Source organism: Anser anser, assembly GCF_964211835.1.
Source record: "Anser anser genome assembly, chromosome: 27".
Taxonomy (NCBI): Eukaryota; Metazoa; Chordata; class Aves; order Anseriformes; family Anatidae; genus Anser; species Anser anser.
The window spans coordinates 2,928,431-2,945,609 of record NC_139748.1 but is presented as its reverse complement, the minus strand read 5'-3'; the positions used below and the strand labels follow the sequence as shown (position 1 = coordinate 2,945,609).

Below are 17,179 nucleotides of genomic sequence, written 5' to 3'. Positions count from 1 at the left end.
GCCCTCGCGCCGCCCGCTTGCCGGCGCGCGATTTGCGTGCGATTTGCATGCGATTTGCATGCGATTTGCATGTGGCGCGGCGCGCAGCGGGGCCATGGCGGCGGCGGCAGCGGCGCGAGCGGGCGGCACCGTGCGGGGCAGCAGCGGGGCCCTGCGCGGCGGGGAGAAGCAGTGCTGTGAGTGCGGGGGGGCGCGGGGAAAGGGGGGGGGGAAGGAAAAAAAGGGGGGAAAAAGGAGAAAAAGGGAGGGGGAAAAAAAAGGGGGGAAAAAGGGAAAGAAAGAAAAAAATAGGGGAAAAAATGAAAAAGGGAAAAATGGGGGGAAAAGGAGAGAAAAATTTCAAAAAAAAAGGAAAAGGAAAATGGGGGAAAAAGGGGAGAAAAATGGAAAAAAAATAAGGAAAAAAGGGGGAAAAATGGGGAAGAGAAGGGGAAAAAAAGAAGGAAAAATGGGGGAAAAAAGGAAAAAAAAGGGAAAAAGGAAAAAGCAGTTTCCCCTCGCTGCGTGTCCCTGGCTGCAGCCCCCCCGGTGCCGCCCGGCCCCTCATTGCCGGCCGCTGCCCCGTGGCTCCGGCTTGGTGCCGGCGTCGCCTCGGTGCCGCCGGCAGGTGCAGCCCTGCACATCGCCTCCTTGGCTGCCGCTGGCGGCGTTAGCAGCGGGGGGCACGGCTGCTGGATGTCCTGCAAGGGTCCGTCCGTCCGTCCATCCATCCATCCGTCCATCTATCCGTCCGTCCGTCCATCCATGCATCCATCTGCCCATCGGTCGGTGCGCCGAGCCCCCCGCTGATGCGCTGCCCCCCTGCCGTCCCCGCAGCGTGGGCGTCCTACATGACCAACTCGCCCACCCTCATCGTGATGATCGGGCTGCCCGCCCGCGGCAAGACCTACGTCTCCAAGAAGCTCACGCGCTACCTCAACTGGATCGGGGTGCCCACGCGAGGTGAGGGGCTCGGGGGGCCGCGGGTGGCTGGGGGCTGGCGGCCGAGCGCTGCCACCCTCACCGGTGTGACTTTTTGTGTGCGAAGTGTTTAATTTAGGGGTGTACCGCCGGGAAGCGGTGAAGTCGTACAAGTCCTATGACTTCTTCAGGCACGATAACAAGGAGGCCATGGAGATCCGCAAGTAAGTCGGGGCGCTGAGCAGGTTGGTGGCGGTCTGGTTACTCTCAGGCGTTCGCAGCCTGTGTGCGTGCACGAAGGAGTGGTTAATGGCCACGAAATTGTGGCAGGAGACAGTGCAGCCCATGCAGGGCTCCTGCCGAAGGGTCTCCTTGGGGGGATTTTGCCACTGACTTCAGGAAAAATAGACAGACACAAAGACTGGGCTCTGAACACCCAGAGGTGCATGAAATGTGAGGCTCTGGGCACCCAGAGGTGCATTAAATGTAATGCTCTGGATGCCCAGAGGTGCATGAAATTCTGGGTACAAATCCCCTGTGGTCTCACCAGGCGTGGATTTGTGCCCTCGGGGTCTCTGGTGGGGGTGGCCTCCTGAGAGCAGCCATGGCGTGGGCTCTGCGGGGAGCCTCAGCTGGCAGAGGGAGCGACGGGAGCGTTCCTAGAGCAGGGATGTGGGCATAGGAAAATGGGAATTTAAACAGGATTCAGCTCTGCGGAGCCCCAGGGACTCGGGAGGAAGCAGGGCTGGGTGCCTCATGCAGGGAGAGAGAAGGAGTTTGGATCTCTCCCCATATCGGTGCCAGAGCGGTGATTCAGAGGACCCGAAATCTGAGTGCCGTACATCTGCTGTGACAGCGTGTTTCTCTCCTGCAGGCGCTGTGCCTTGGTGGCTCTAGAAGATGTGAAAGCTTACCTCCTGGAGGAGTGCGGGCAAATCGCTGTAAGGCTTTTCTCAACTAAACACACGTGTGGGGGTTTATGTCTGTGTTGTTCAGAGCTGCCCAGGGCATTTGGGAACCCAACTGTAATCCCAAATGATTTGAGGCTGGTTTAAAAGTGTAGATAAACGTGCTCATTGCCACTTCTTTTCTGCCAGGTGTTTGATGCGACCAACACAACTCGAGAAAGACGGGACCTGATCTTAAATTTTGCTAAAGAAAACGCTTTCAAGGTAGGGTCCCTGCATTTAACTTGTAATTGGAGTTGCTGTACCAAAGCCGTTACTGCTCCCTCGGGTAACAGCGGTTTGAGATAGAGCTCCTGGTTCTCTGAACCGTATCTCATCGCCTCCCTCCCAGGTGTTCTTCGTGGAGTCCGTCTGTGACGACCCGGAGGTGATTGCTGCCAACATCCTGGTGCGTGCGGCACTTCCAGGCCCAGCTCTCACTGCCCGTAGGAGATCGGTGCGAGGTCACCGGCGGCTTACGGGAACGACGGCAGATTGTTGGCACGAGAGGTGTGCCCAGCACCAGGGAACTCTGAGTCCCGGTCGGGCTGGCACCGGAGGCGGCTGCGGTGCTGCTTGCGAACATCCCCTCCGCCTCTGCCTGCAGCTGGGCAGTCGGTGCCTCGCTTGGAGGGCAGCCACGGGCCACGGCTCTGCGGTTGTCACCTCGCCGCTGCAGCCCGTGGGAAGCACGGGGAGGGCTGGTGCCTAAAAACGCTCGCGGTCTGGTTTCCTACGTCCCACCTCGCAAATTAGCAGTTAAGGTTTGTAGGCTTACGAAAACTAAAGGTGCAGTTATTTAGCCCGGAAATCAAATGGAGCTGAGAAATGTTTGACCTTGAGCGTGGCTTTATTGTCAAGGGAGGACAGGCAGCGAGCGGCTCGCGGGGACGGGTGGATGGCGAGCCAGCTGTGTTTGTACCGGGGCCAAGCGCTGCAGCGGGCCTCCAGAATCGCCTTTTGTTGCCTTGCCAGGAGCAGGTTTTTCCACAGGGCGGCATGAGACAATGTTTACTTGTTTCAGAAGAGAAGAATAATGTTATTCAGCAGCGCTTTTGCTCCGTGTCGAGTTTGCTTGACTTTCACGGAGTGTCACTGTCTGTTGGCCAGGAAGTGAAAGTTTCCAGCCCCGACTACCCGGAGAGAAACAGGGAGAACGTGATGGATGATTTCCTGAAGAGGATCGAGTGCTACAAGGTCACCTACCAGCCCCTGGATCCCGACGAGTACGACAAGTAAGGAGCAAGGCCCCGGGCTGTGTTTTGTCCTCGCGCTCCGGTGCACGAAGGCGTGAGCTGCTTTGCTTTGTCGCTTTTGTCCTCCGGCTCGAGACGCTGCAGTGCTTGTGCTGAAGCCTCTGCTCTCCCAAAGCGAGGTTGCTCGCGTGAAGGTGATATCCTCGGGCCCCAAGGGATGATTTGAAAGTGATGCTCCTTGTTTAGCACGGCAGTTCAGTGTGTCTCCTGTCTGCTGAGGCAGCCCAGTGGTAGTGCTGATGCCTTTAACACAGGGTAAATAGCTAGATTACACCCGCAGATGCACGTGTGTCATTTTTAAAACCAGTCGTGTGGGTGTTCTTATTTTATGTTGACTCCAGAGATCTTTCCTTCATTAAAGTGATCAATGTGGGACAGCGGTTCCTAGTAAACAGAGTCCAGGATTACATCCAGAGTAAAATCGTCTATTACCTAATGAACATTCATGTCCAGCCGCGTACCATCTACCTTTGCCGACATGGTGAGAGTGAATATAATCTTGTTGGCAAGATTGGTGGGGATTCTGGTCTGTCACCACGAGGGAAGCAGGTACGTTTTTTTGGCAACACCCGGATTGCTGTATGTTTAAAGTGTCGTGCGAACACGGTCCGAGCCTGGCACCTGGCTCTGCACAGGTACGGCCCCGCGGCGCTGGATCTTGTCGCGGCAGCGGAGGGGTCGGCTGGCCCCGAAACGATGCTTCCTGCGCTCTGCTAACCTCCTCTGGCCTTTTCCAGTTTGCCCAGGCTCTGAAGAAGTTCATCGAGGAGCAGGAAATCGTCGACCTGAAGGTTTGGACGAGCCAGCTGAAGAGGACGATCCAGACGGCCGAGTCGCTGGGGGTGACGTACGAGCAGTGGAAGATTCTCAACGAGATCGATGCCGTGAGTGAGGGCACGGGGGGAGCACAACGCTGCCGGCAGCCTTCGGCTTTCCGAGATGGAAAGTGACATTAAAAACAAACCCACTGCAATAAACCTATATCCTGATCATCAGTCGAGCCTTCCAGCCACAGCGACGTATAACGTACTCCAGCCGTTAACGGGAGGCTTAGGATCACTTGCTGCAGGGCTGAAAATGTCTGGAAGTGTTAGACCTTGCTGCAAAGCAGCTGGTGTTGAGAAAGAGAATAACACCGAACATCCCACGCCTCTGTGGCCATGGCTGTAAAACTGTCCTGGGTGGACAAAGGTTAATACTCCCACTCCAGTTCTTTCAGGCAAAAGAAATTGCAAGATTGTTGCTGTGGAAATGAATGCTCATTTTCATCCTTTGCAAACAATTTGCAATAAAAACAAAGCCCATGGCCCTGAAATATCAGCATGTTATCTCAAATTAAAAATGAGGAAACAAGTGGTAATAATTTACAGAACATCTACCGGTTGTGCTGGGTGATTTCTTTGGCATTTCCAGCTCCCTGAATTTACTGGTGCTGTGCTCTCGGGCTGCTTGCTTCTCCTTTCTGCACCTCGTGCTGGGGTCAGGGGGACAGAAACTGCCTTGCTCAGCTCTGAGACTCAGCAGAGTTTGGAGATTTCGATGTTTTCCAGTACTGCAAGCACGTTAGGTGTAGGTAGTTCATCATTTCTAAGCCACCCTCGACCCGTGATGCACAAGCACGGTGTCGATTCTGAAATTTTCATCCCAAAACAGAATTTCTGATACCAGTCCCTTGCTATTTGTGTGTGTATATGTGCTGTATTTTGCTGTGCTTCTGTTGAAACAAGCTGTGTTGTAACAAGTTCTACTTCCTCCAGGGGGTATGTGAAGAAATGACCTACGCAGAAATTGAAGCCAAGTATCCCGACGAGTTTGCCTTGAGGGATCAAGAAAAATACCTTTATCGCTATCCTGGAGGAGAGGTGAAAGCACTTAGGAAAAACAATAAGCTACAGTGTGTGGCCAACAGATGCATGATGTGTGAAGGACTTTGCTTAATTTCAGCTTTCTGTCCCCACTGTTTGCGTTAGGAATTGAAACCATTAGGATCCCCAGATCTCTTTTAGAGGAGAGGTTATTTTGGTGTGTGTAACGTCGGTGTGCTAATGATGCCGTACTAATGGGGCCGCTCGAGTCCTTGACGCTCTCCTCGCCCAGAGGTTTTTGCACTACACTCATGGGCTGAGGCCTGAGGTGTCCCTGTGGAAAACCACCTTGGGCAGAAATGACTGGGGAGGGTGGGGGTACAGAGTCATTTCTGGTTTTACTTCACAACCTTAGTTAAATGTATCGTTGTCATTTTTTTTTATTTTAATAGAGTTATCAGTAATCTGAATCTCCCAGTAACCTGAGGGTTGCTGACATCCATTTCACCTTGTGCTGTTTCCTTTTTTTTCCTCCCTGTATTTACTGGATCACCCACGACTTCTGCAGTTTGTTTTAACTGATATTTTCCTGAATGCGAAGCCGTGCTAATTGCTACTTCTGCTTTCAGCGTATGTTTATAAAACCCCTTGCAAAACTCCTGTTTTGTTTTTTCAGTCCTACCAGGACTTGGTTCAGCGCCTGGAGCCGGTAATTATGGAGCTGGAACGTCAAGGCAACGTCCTCGTTATCTCCCACCAGGCAGTTATGAGGTGCCTCTTGGCTTATTTTCTTGACAAGAGCGCAGGTACAAAAATAAGCGCGTGATGTTAGGGGCTGGCTTCTATTTCTGCTTCCTTTCCAGAGTTTTTGGGAAGGTGGCTTGTAATTGCTGTTTTGATTTTTGCAGCAGAGGAGTTGCTTAAAAAGGAAATAAAAACACTTGTGAAATGCTTTAACCGTTGCATTTCAGCAGAGCTTTGCAGGAACCTCTGCTTGTGATGAGTGCAGGGGCAGAAAGCTGTCTTTTTGATGCCTGCCCTGATGTTTTTCTGCTCAGCCCTTGTTTCTGCAGCTGTTTCAACCAGTCGCCTTTCCAAAATCTCAGTGGGATTAATTTTTAATATAAGGACACAGTTTTCTGGTACATCAGTAGTCTGTGAGGGCTTGCCAGCAGTCCTGCACCTCTGAGTGGCGCTGATCCAGCGCATGGTGTGCCGGCGACAAGGTGCTGGGTTAAAACTCAGCGAAACTAAAATTCAGTGCAAAACTCTCATCACTGCTCGTCCTTGCTTTGCAAACGGTGAAACGTACCGATCGGCTTGGAGGTGTAAATAGTGGGGGAAAAGTACTATTTAACATTATTCAGAGCAAGAAAACGATCAGGCAGCCGAAACCCCAGACCCTAAGAGAAATCGAGGTGTTGCTCGAGGGTGCCGGTGGCTGGGGGAACGGAGGGTGCGTGCCCCCGCTCTGTGATGCAGGCCAGAGGTGTGCTCGGCCGCGGCGTTCCTCCGCGCTGCCGTTGGGGCGGGCTCCTCTGGATGGCGGTGTCCGCTGCGTGGCGGCTGGGTGGCTGCGCTGAAATAGCTGTTACTGGAAAGAAAAGGGGATAAGGTGCACAGGTGACGCCTGCCTCTCTCGCAGACGAGCTGCCCTACCTGCGGTGCCCCCTGCACACCATCCTCAAGCTCACCCCGGTTGCGTACGGTACGTGCCTCCTGTTTTTTTTGTTTTGTTTTTTTTATTTTTCCCTGGTTTATATGAATCTGATTATGGTATCTGTGTGCAGAAGTAGCAGGACTTGCTCTCAATGCGCCCGGAGATGTTCTGGACACAAAAAGGCACCGAAGAGTGGGAGGTTTTGGGGGGGGACAGTGGAAGGGGGATGGATGGTTTTGGGGTTTTGTTTATCCACATGGGGATACAAGTGGTCTCCCACGGCTTCTCTCTTAAATAATAACAACCGTCTCTGGGCTTTGTTTGTCGATGAAGAAGCCTGTTTGTCCCTCACGCCTGGATTTGCCTCTGGGTGCAGTGAGTTAAAAGCAGCTTTGCTGGATAAGCGTGTAGTTCTCTTGGCATGTGGCTGCCTGCAAGGTGTCGCTGTGCTTTTACAGTGAAGGTCAAAGCCAGAGAGTGATTTAAGTGTAAATTCTCTGTGAATTTGGAATGAAATGTTTATGAGTTTTTGGCTGTTGTTTTGTTTATTTTTTTAAACAAGTAACAAACTTACTTCTGCTCACTTTACGTGCTCTTTTTAATACATTTTAAAAAATAGATAATAAATTACAATTCCTCATGTAAACTTCTCTTTCTTTTTGGCAAAGGTTGTAAAGTGGAGACAATTACCCTGAACGTGGAAGCAGTGAACACCCACCGCGACAAACCTTCTCTGAACTCAGTAAGTCCTGGTGCAGAATTTTGGCTTTTGTTTCAGGCAGTCACCAAACACTTGCCTTCTTTGAATACAACCAAAGTGAGACAATAACTTCTTAAACTCTTAAGGTTCTTAAATACCTGCTAGAAGAGGCTGGCTGCTTTCAATGACCAGAAAGACTTTCTTCAGAAGTAGTCCCCAGAAGTAGGACTAATGGTTGGTAGAATTGCACGTGCTTCCCAAACGAGAGGGAGATATTTGTAAGAATTGTTCTAGGGAGCAGAATGGAGAAACTGAAGTCACTTTGGTCAGGATGTACTTTTTAAATTCCAGGTTTTGTTCTCAGTTTTTTATGAAGTGTTTGTTGACGCTTGCTTGTGTTGATTGCAGTAATTCCAAAAAGACATGTCAGAGTATTTAAAATTAATTCTTCTTGCTGTCTTCATCAGCTTTGTCTCCTTCAGAAAGCCACGGGTGGCGTCAGGCTGGGCACGGAGGCTGGGCTGGTGCCTTGGGGTGGCTTTTGGTGGGGTTGGCAGCCCCCAGGACAGGGTTGCTGCTGTGCATGCCAGTGGAAAGCAGAGGATTCATCCCTCGGTTTGCGATGATGTTTGTGGTTTGCTGAGAGATGTGGGGATCTTTCTTTGCCCTTGTCTCTGCAGGTCTGACCTGCATTTTACAGGCTTTCTGTGCAAGTTAAGGCTGTGCTGCTACTAAGCTTGTATGTGTGTACCAAAGCGTAGGGAGCAGGAGCTGAGGTCCGTGCTACCTCCCATGTTCTGTGGGTCTTCTTGCAGCAGCAGTGGGAACGTGCGCTGCTTCCAGCCCAGTCAGTAGCTGGTTTTGTTTAGGAAGCCCTGCTTTGCAGTGACTCAGGCAACCGTTCAGCTATCTACCTGGCTCAGCAAAGCTCTGAAGTATGTGCCAAATCTGTGGAGTTACTGTTGGTTTTGGTGCTCGCTTTTGCAGGCGTGGTTCTGTTTTGCAGAGGGACTAAGCTCGGAGCACCCGCAGGCTTGGCTCCCCGGTTAAACACCACAAACCAACTCGCTGCTATGAGTAGATCTGATCTAATTGATCACGTTTTGCGTTCTTTTGGTGCATTTAGGCTTTTTGCTGCCTCTTGTCATTGTAGGAGGTTTTATAAAGATCTCTAAAGGTGAAAAGTTATTTGCTGGTTGCCTCGAATACAGTTATTTTTGTGTCCTGGCATAAAAAGGGCAGAGCCAGGAGCTCCTCTATGCTGAGGGAATCCTAAACAATAGGTGGAAAACCTGGAAAATGCATCTCTAGTTGGAGGGCTTGCAGAGCTAAGATGCCAAATGCTAAATGAGGATGTTCAGCAAGATTTTTGTGGCTGGTCCCTTTCTGGTGGTGCCTAGTCAGGCATTTATTGCTTAGCTACTTCTGTGTGATTCCCACATTGCAGTCGTTGATGCCCGCTCGGAGGAGTCGGAGGCTGTTCCTGGTGGTTTGTGCTTACTTTGGAGCACAGCTGCTTTGAGACCAGAAGTACAAATAAGGGAAGTTTTGTGCTTGATTTTTTTTCTGAAGTTGATGGTAAAAATAAGTAAGCAAAAAATAAAGAATCCCAGAGAGAAGTAAAACTGCTGAAAAAGCAGACTGCTAGCAGACTTTGGGCTTGACCAGCCGACAAAGAGGTCATTTCCTACCACGCGCCCGGTGCTGTTCGGCCACTGTCTGCACGTGGCAGTGGCTGGAGGCTCTCAGGTGCCTGCAGGTGTGTGATGTGGTTGTAAACTCTGCTTCCACTTTTCCATGCCTCGCAACATCCTCTGTCTCTGCTCAGAACAACCTTCCCACCAGCCAAAGCCCGGTGAGGATGAGAAGGTGCAGCCTCACCCCGCGGGCCAGCGCGGACACAGAGCAGCGCCCACGGCATCACAGCGTTGGGAGCAAGCCCCTCGACCCGCTGGGGCCCTTCCCCTTCCTGGAAGCTCGAGGTGGATCTGGTCGGCCGCGGCTGCCAGCCGGTGTCCAGGTGGTACCTTGCCTCCGCTACCCCTCCCCGGCCACCCCGCGTGCCGCCGCTGTCACCCCGCCATGGCACTGGTCCTGGCTGCAATCCCCTGCTGGGGTCTGGGATGCTGCCACTGATGCACTCAAAAATCGTGCTGGATTAGGTGCCCTGTTTAAAATAATAATAACAATAATAATAAATCACCCCACTAAACTAGAATTGTGGTGCCAGAGGGTTACAAAATCAGGCTCCATGCAGGCGAGTTCCCATCAGTACCACAGGGTTTTTGTAGGGTGGTTGGTTCTGGGTAACGTCTTGCTTTTTGTAGGGTGGTTGGTTCTGGGTAACATCTTGCTTTCCAGCAAAAACTTGCCTGGGAAGAGTTACAGATACTTTCTCTGTCCAGGTGTGGTAGTGCCTAACAGTGACAGCCGAGCATTGCTCTAGCTGTGGCACAGCAGGTCAGGAAGGCTTTGTGTTTGTGGTGATGGAGCCCATTTTCCTACAGATCCCATCAGTAGGTGGTTGAGCAAAGTTTGGGCTTCTGGTGTTTGGGTGCTGCTTGGTTTTTGGCAGCTGGCTTTTCTTTTGGCTTGAAAGAATGATAGAGTTGTAGAATATCCTGAGTTGGAGGGGAGCCATGAGGATCATCGAGTCCAGCTCCTGGGCCAACACGTAGGACCTCATCAGGATTGTGTGTGAAGCCCTGTTTGCTTCTTTGCTCATTAAAAATCGTTTCTTTTTGCTAAGTTAGGAGTCTTTGTGTGCCTGGAAGGCAGAACAGGCTGCACGCTGCCTCCCATCATGAGGCAGAGGAGGCATGAGGGGCTCCTGGCTGGGATCCTCGTGTGGTTGGTTCCCCTCAGTGCAGCCTGAGAGCTCCTTTCAGCAGGACAGCCTGGGGTGGCTCTTTTGTAAGAATGTTAATTTTATTTTTAAGATAACAACGGAGAACAATTTTTATCTTGGATAGTTTTCAGCTCGATGTTTTCCAAGCTATTCAGTGAGCCCTGCTTCTTGTTCTTCCTGTTAGTAGAGTAAGTGGTCAGAGGGAAAGGGGCCATGCGCAGGTGAACACTGCTGGTGCTTTCACACACGGCAAACATCAGCACGAGGCTTGGACATCTCCAGAGACCTGGGCTCCAGTGGGACTGGATCAGACAGGGCTGCTGGTGTTTGCATTAGGAGTGAGTTTGGCCCATAGCTGTTATCTGATGAATCGCAGCGGGAGAGGACCATGGCTTCCTGGGGTCCCAGGTGCTCTGAATTTGTTGGGGCAGTGAGCAATGAGCAGCTGCTAGCCCAGTTTAGCAGCCGTTAGCCCAGTTTAGCAGCCGTTAGCCCCGCTTGTCGTCAGCACCATGGGTCAGTCGTCCTGTTCCTGGCCCCAGACTGCAGGAGGGGTCAGTGCAGAGCCTGCATCCAGCATTTGTGGGTCACGGGAGGCAGAAGTGGGCAAGTCCGTGCTGGCTCTGTGTGCTCCGTGCTGCTTCTGAAGCCTCCCAGAGCTCAGGTTCCTTGGAGGTCTCTGCAGCTGCCCCTGCCCTGGCTGTCCGCTGTTGGCAGTCGTACCGCTTGTAATCATAACGCAGCGTTGAAAACTTTGGAGCGTTTCAAAGCCGCCTGGAGTCGGTGTGGGTGGGGATGGGGAGTGCTGTTCTGAACCTCTCACCTGAACGGAGCCGCTCGAGGAGCCGCAGCAGGCGGCGTGCATGGCTTGTAGCAGCGGCTGTCACACCAGGCCGCGGCGACCTCCCTGCCCTGAGACCCTTGGGTTGCTTCACTTCATTCCTCACCTGCTTCAGTGCCGTTCCTATTGCTGCTAAACCGTCTCGAAAATGCACTACGAGCTCTCCTGTGCTGTTTCTTTTTCCTTTGCAGCCTCCAGTGGGAGATGCTTGCCTGTGAGTACCACTGACAGCAGCTTGTGTGTTGTGGTTAGTAAGTAGGCCTTCTCCTGACTCTAGGTGCATGGACACCGCTTTGGGGAAAGGCGACTGCTCGGGGCAGAAGGGAGGTCTTGCTGTGTAAAAATCCCTCACTGAGGGGGGACCACTGCTCTGCAGGGCTCCCGCTGGTGCACGTGCATGGCCCCCAGAGCAGGATGCTGGAGCTTGCTCTGGGCACCCCGAGTCCCGTCCACGACCTGTCCCCGCTGTCAGCCTTGGGGCGCTGCCGTAACAGGGCCTTGCAGGAGGCATCTGATGGCAGTCTGCGCTGGGTGCTGCATGCCTGTGTCTCAAAGCGAGCCGCGTGGGAAGGGGGCTCTGATTTGTGTTGTGGGGAGCACGCTTGGAAAGCAGCTTCGTGAATGGGCCTTGCTGTGCTGGTGGCATCGCCACCGCCTCCTCGCTGTCACGGCCCCACGGGGGCACCTTTGGGGTGAGCAGGGCAGGGCTGGCTGTCTCCCACCACAAAGGGAGGATGTTCTCTTGTCTGTCGCCCCTCTCCAGAGAGCCAGCAGCCAGCATCACCCAGGAGACCTCGGGCTCGCTCTCGGCCTCCGAGTGAGGCGGGCAGAGGAGACGTTTGCTGCTGCCGCGCTGAGGCCGGGGGTGCCCTCGCCCCGCTGCGCGCCCGCTGGCCTCGAGCCCGTCCCTCGGTGCGACCCCTCGCTGGGCTTAGCAGACGCTTCTCCTCATGCAGGACGTGCAGCGTTGATGTTTCTGTCTTGTAGAAGTTTTGTCGCCGTTTAGTTTTGTGGACCTGACTGTACAGCGTGCTATTTCCCCATGGGATGGCTCTGGGCAGGCGCCGTGCCTGGCTTCCCGGCACAGTGCCACGCTGCTCCCCGTGTGATCGGGATACCAGCGTGCTTTTACTTGTCCTTGGAAGTGTTGTGTCCCTGGGAGGCTTTGGGCTTTGCACCTGTGCTGCTGCGAAGGCGGATGTTGGGTGTTGCTGCTCTGGGGCTACCGGGAAATCCTCTTGCCTGCTGGTGCATTGCCTTCAAATTTAGAGAAGAACTGAATTTAGTGTAAAGAAAGTAAAGTGGTAGCCAGTCCCATTTCCTTGCAAATCAAGAAAAGAAGATTAAGGTTTGGCTGGGAGGTTGTGCCTGGGTTTTGCCCGGAGGCTGGGTGAACCCAGGCACAGCTTCTGCTGAAATGGAGGGAGAAAGGTTTCTGCCTGGGTGGTGTTCCTCCACGTCTCAGCACCCCTGCTGGAATGCATTTGGCCATTTGGATGAACAGATTTTGGTTTTGTCAAAAGTCTGATTTTGCACTTTATCCTCAAAGTGAAGCTCTTCCATCTTTTCTTCAATGATACTCCCCTGCCTTTCCGCACAGCCAGTAATTATACGCATTTCTTGGGAGAAAAAGGGCCAATTTTGATCTGGCAATTGATCTTAAATGTGTCTTTCCTGTTCCCTGGCTTTATGGCGTCCTTAATAATGCTGCAGAGGAGCTGTCTTAATGATGAAGCAGCAGGACTGTCCTGCCAAAGCTGCAGAAGCGCACAAAACGTCAGCTCGGGTGTTGGGGTGGCGCCTCGCACGGTGCCGGGGCTTTCCCTGGAATTGTCCAGCGGGTCACGATGTGAGCACTGGGACCTTCCTCCTGACCCTGCCTGTCTCCACAGGTTTCAGAGTTAATGGTGAAGATGGGGGGAAAAGCAGAAAGAACCTGGGATGGGGGAGCCTGCAATAAGTCTGATAAGTCATCAGATTGTTCCTATGCTTAGGAACTTAGAATCAAATAAGAGAAAACATGTCCACAGGCTAAAAGTTGAGCCTTACTGACCTGTTCAGCTTTGCCTTTATACTCTGAACCGAAAGGAGCCGTGTTTAGAAAATGAATGTATATGCCAGCTTTGAAAAATCACTTTTCTAACTCTGTGCTTCAAGTGTTTGTTTTCCCTTTGTTTAAAAAAAAAAAAAAAGATTCCTTGGAAGGGAGCTTGGTCCAACTTCCTTGATTCCTGTACAAATTCTGTCTTTATCTTGGTGTTCTGCTTGAGAAAACAACATGTGAGCAGGTCTTGTGGATTAACTCTATCTGATGATGGTTTTCGGTGTTGCTGTCAACTGTTCAGATTTTTATTTTTTTTCCAATTGCAAATGGAAAGAATGTAGGGTCTGAGTTTCCTGGATGCTGGATCAAAATGTTGATGGTTATTGTTAATTGTCAGCGTGATAGCTGTGCTGTTTCTTTATTGCAAAACAGCTCTGAGACAAACTGTACATACCGATTGACACATCCATTGCAGTCTCCAAAAATGCTGCAGCCGAGCAGAGTGGGCACTGAGCGTTGTGGCTCAGGTCCCTTGAGATCATTTGCTTTGCTCCAAGCCATTGAATGAGCAGCAGCTGCTTTAGGCCGTCCTGGCTGCCGGGTTTTAATCTACGTGCTTGTGCATTTGTAAATATCTAACTCGCTTGTACTGACACGAGTGTGTTCTTGTCTTCTCTCCGACCCTCAGGGAGGCAGTGGAAGGCATTTTATCAGAACTAGAAGTATTTATCATGGCTAATATGCAAGGGTATTACTGTAATGTTTCTTACATCTGTCCTGGAAGTGTAATTTCCTGTGGAGAAGGTAAATAAAACCGAGTAACCTCCAGTACCAAGTGGCTTCGTTATTGCCTGCCTTCCTGTGAGACCCTCGCTGAACCGCAGCCTGCCTGGTCTCGGGGCTGGGAAGAGGCAGCACACGGAGCTCTGCGGGGGGCTGCAGGGCGATGTGAAGTGGGAAAGCAACACAGGAGAGATTATTTACTCGGGGACAAGTGAATGAATAAACCCTCGGGTAGATCTGCCAGGTAGCCCAGCTGCGTGGAGCTGTCGGACTGCTGCAAAGTGCCTGTGTCCGTCCTGGGCTCTGTCCCAGGATTTACCATGCCCTGCTTTAGCCGTATTATAACCCGTACCACTTCTCTCTTATTCGCAGAGGATGGCTGGTTTAGCCATGTAGAAGCCGGTGGCTTCACCTCGAAGGCGACCGGGACGTCGGTGGCCGGGAGGAGCGCGGCGCGGGGAGCCCCGAGCCGGCGGCACCGCGGGGAGCACAGTGAGCCCTGGGCGCTCCGGCCAGCAGTGTCCTCGCTCGTGTGCTTCGCAGCCTCTGTGTCCTGTCCTTCCGAATGCCGAAATGTCTACCAGTGACACTGGAGAGATTTTTATCACGAAGATTTTTAAACCGCTTTTAATGTGCATGTGTGTGCGTGAGCGAGCGCGTCCCCGAGCCTGTTGCGAGAGGTGCGTGCTGCTCGGCCCCGCGGGGGTCGGGGTCATCCCCTGCACCTCTCCTCCCGTCGGATGGCGTGAGTATCTGCAGCGTGTGCGAGGACGAAGCTGTTTTCTGCACATTTCTGTACTTGCTGAAGTAGCTTTTATTGGAAGATGTTCTCAGCACGCCTAATCCCATTTAACTTTGCTTTTGTGGCTGCTGATTTGAATCCCCAGACCTGAGCCTCTTCCTTTGGTTTGGGAAGGGTTTTTTTGCACGTGGCAGTGCAGAAGGTGTGCATGGGGTTGGCTGATCCCAGGAGAAGCCCCCTATGGGGGGACAGAAGTGCCCAGTGCCCTCTGCGAACAGCCGAGCTGCCAGTGCTGCTGCTCCTGCTGCAAGCCTTGCCCTGTCCGCCTTTCTCCTGGGCTCTGTGGATGCTTTTCTCTCTTGCAACAGAAAATCCTCGCTCTGCCCTGCACTGTCTTGCTCCTGCATTCCACATTTAACGTCCTGTTCCTTTTACCTTAGCCAGAACCTCTCAAAATAAGCTCGGATGTTTGTCCCTGCGTGCTCGCACACGAGCAGTGCATCCACAGGGCTTGGATTGTAGACAGAGGTTGAGTAACATTAATTCTGCAGAACATTTCCTATTTCTCAAGTTACTGTTGTTTTCAGAGGCTATGGGTGAGGTGAAGAGGAGCAGCGAGGAGGTACAGTTGTCTCTTGTACCAAGTTTTAGGCCCTCAGCACATTTCTGAACTTGCATACCATTAAGCTGTGAAAGTTACTGCTGTTTAATGCTGCCTTTCAGAGAGTTTAAGCTCTTTTAGTACTTAGGACATGGTGCAACTCCTGCGGCGCTGGCTGCCAGTTGCTGGAGCACCCTGCCGAGCTGGGGGGCAAGCGACCCCCCGGATGTTCAGTTTTGTCCCACGAGCCTTGACTTGTGTTTTGCCAAACTCCATTTGTCTCACTCCTACTGTTCTCAGACTCCTACAGTCTTTTATAACAAAGACAAAACTGTCAGGCTTGCAGTCCCAAGGTTAGGTGAAGAAACGAGCGTTTAGGTACAAGCAGGAGGCTGTCACGGACCTGCTGCTTCCAGTAACTCCAGGATCTGTGTGAGCAACCTCTGGGACCCAGGCCGGTTATTTTAAAGGCGTAAATAAATGCCAGGCACACCCCATCCGAGCCCCAGAAATGCAGGCTTTCTCTGCCCTTGCTGCCACGGAGCTCAGCAGCCCAAAGCCTGAGGTTTACCTGGGGATTTTGAGAGCTCAGAGCCAGTTGTTTTAAACATTCCCTGAGCTTTAATTCTCTAAAGCTGAGATAGAGAGGGCCACGGTTACGGTGCTTAGAAATAAACCAGAAAAAAGGGAAGGAGGGAAAAGGGGGGGGAAAAAATGAAGGAAGAGGTTTATAGCCTATATAGCATAGCAGTGCTCGCTTGTGCTTTCTGCCCCTTCCTGCAGTAATTCTCTAAAGGCACAAAGTGGCGCCGGGACAGGCTGCCTGCCTCTACAAACCTGCTGCACGGGAAGAGCCCGTGGAAACGCACTGTGAGATGTTAACGCACAACATGCTGTCATGACCTTACACGGCGATAAGGAGTTAATTCTGTTTGTATCAGTGAGTGGCTAATGGCTGTACCGAGACAGATGTCTCTTTTTACCTGCCAGAACTCACCAGTGTAGCTGCTAATACATTGGCAGTCATAACTTTTAAATCACTGCTAAAAATCAGGACGGAGCCTCCCAGACCCACCTGCAGGAGTCAGGATGCGAGCCTCAGTGTTTTAAAGCCTAATTATAGCTTCTCCTCCTGCTTTTTAACTTGTAAAAGGTGTAAATATGTGTGTCTGTAAAGCAGGGCATTAGAAAATTTTGTGGAGACCATGTACGGGTGATGCTAGCGAGCGCATGCCTCTCCCCATGCCCAAACGGCCGGGTGGGTGCCAGGTATTTCCTTGAAACCACCTGATTCCCTTGGCACTATTCACGCAAATACCCCAGAATAAACAAAGATTGCACAATTTACATGAATTTAAGATTAGCAGGGGCTTGTGCTGTTGGTCATAGCAGAGCCGTTGTGTTAGGCTGAGCAGATCCAAGCCCTGTTCAAAGCACTCCGGTAGTTCACAAAGGGCTGAGTGTAGGTGTGTGGAAGTGAACTTGTCTGCTTCGTGAGCGTTGCACCAAGACTAGATCTCGGTGATTCTGTGATCTTTCTGTATTTCCCTGTCTTTCTCCATCCATGTTCAGTGTCAGAGGTGCAGTGAGCACTGCCGCAGTGAACGCCGTCCCTGCGGTCTGGGCGCTTGCTGTCACAGCAGCGTTACGTCCTGGTTTAGAGAAAAATGTCATCACTCATGCAAAAATCTGTTCAGTTTCTGCTGCCAGCGGGGCTGGGGCCCTGCCCTGTGCTGGTCTCGGGGTGCTGGCAGCGCTGCGCCTCGCTGCTGCTGCATCGCTGAGCGCCGCTCGCAAGCTGCATCTCTGCGTGGCGTGCATGGCGAGGTGGATGTTACGTGTTTACGTGCTGTTTTGTTATGTTACTGCTTTCTAATGATTTTTTTTTAGCTTTTTAGGAAAAAAAAGCAATGTGTGCAAACTTGTGCTGTGTGTTGTGTATTCTTTGCATTTATGCATAAATATCCCATGGGCATTTATTTACAATAAAGAGATTAAAAAAAAAAACAAAACTGCTTCCTCTTGTGTTCCACTAATATTTGCTGTAACTAC

General features: G+C 51.8%; 1 protein-coding gene across 8 annotated transcripts; it reads left to right on the top strand.

Moving 5' to 3' along the window:
• Positions 1-17: 17 nt before the first annotated feature.
• PFKFB2 (6-phosphofructo-2-kinase/fructose-2,6-biphosphatase 2) lies at positions 18-17,139 on the top strand. Of its 8 annotated transcripts, none has more exons than XM_083812491.1 (16): positions 18-176; positions 817-942; positions 1,040-1,124; positions 1,775-1,841; positions 1,998-2,072; positions 2,200-2,256; positions 2,958-3,082; positions 3,445-3,652; positions 3,841-3,987; positions 4,861-4,965; positions 5,585-5,714; positions 6,554-6,616; positions 7,237-7,310; positions 9,097-9,288; positions 11,149-11,171; positions 11,721-14,150. In XM_083812491.1, exons 1-16 carry the CDS (start codon positions 59-61, stop codon positions 11,776-11,778), a joined length of 1,653 nt encoding a protein of 550 aa, XP_083668617.1. In that variant the 5' UTR covers positions 18-58; the 3' UTR covers positions 11,779-14,150. The 8 variants fall into 8 exon arrangements, 6 of the variants coding, with proteins under 6 accessions (XP_083668617.1, XP_083668616.1, XP_083668618.1 ...); XM_083812490.1 differs by having other exon boundaries at positions 1,028-1,124; XM_083812492.1 differs by having other exon boundaries at positions 1,028-1,124; positions 11,149-11,204.
• Positions 17,140-17,179: the final 40 nt, after the last annotated feature.

Bases quoted from the DNA above. Each gene is read 5' to 3' on its own strand.
- PFKFB2 (XM_083812490.1), top strand. From the start codon at position 59: ATGCGATTTGCATGTGGCGCGGCGCGCAGCGGGGCCATGGCGGCGGCG. The intron at 9,289-11,148 runs GTGGTACCTTGC...TTTCCTTTGCAG, and splicing joins GGCTGCCAGCCGGTGTCCAG to CCTCCAGTGGGAGATGCTTG. The intron at 11,172-11,720 runs GTGAGTACCACT...GCCCCTCTCCAG, and splicing joins CCAGTGGGAGATGCTTGCCT to AGAGCCAGCAGCCAGCATCA.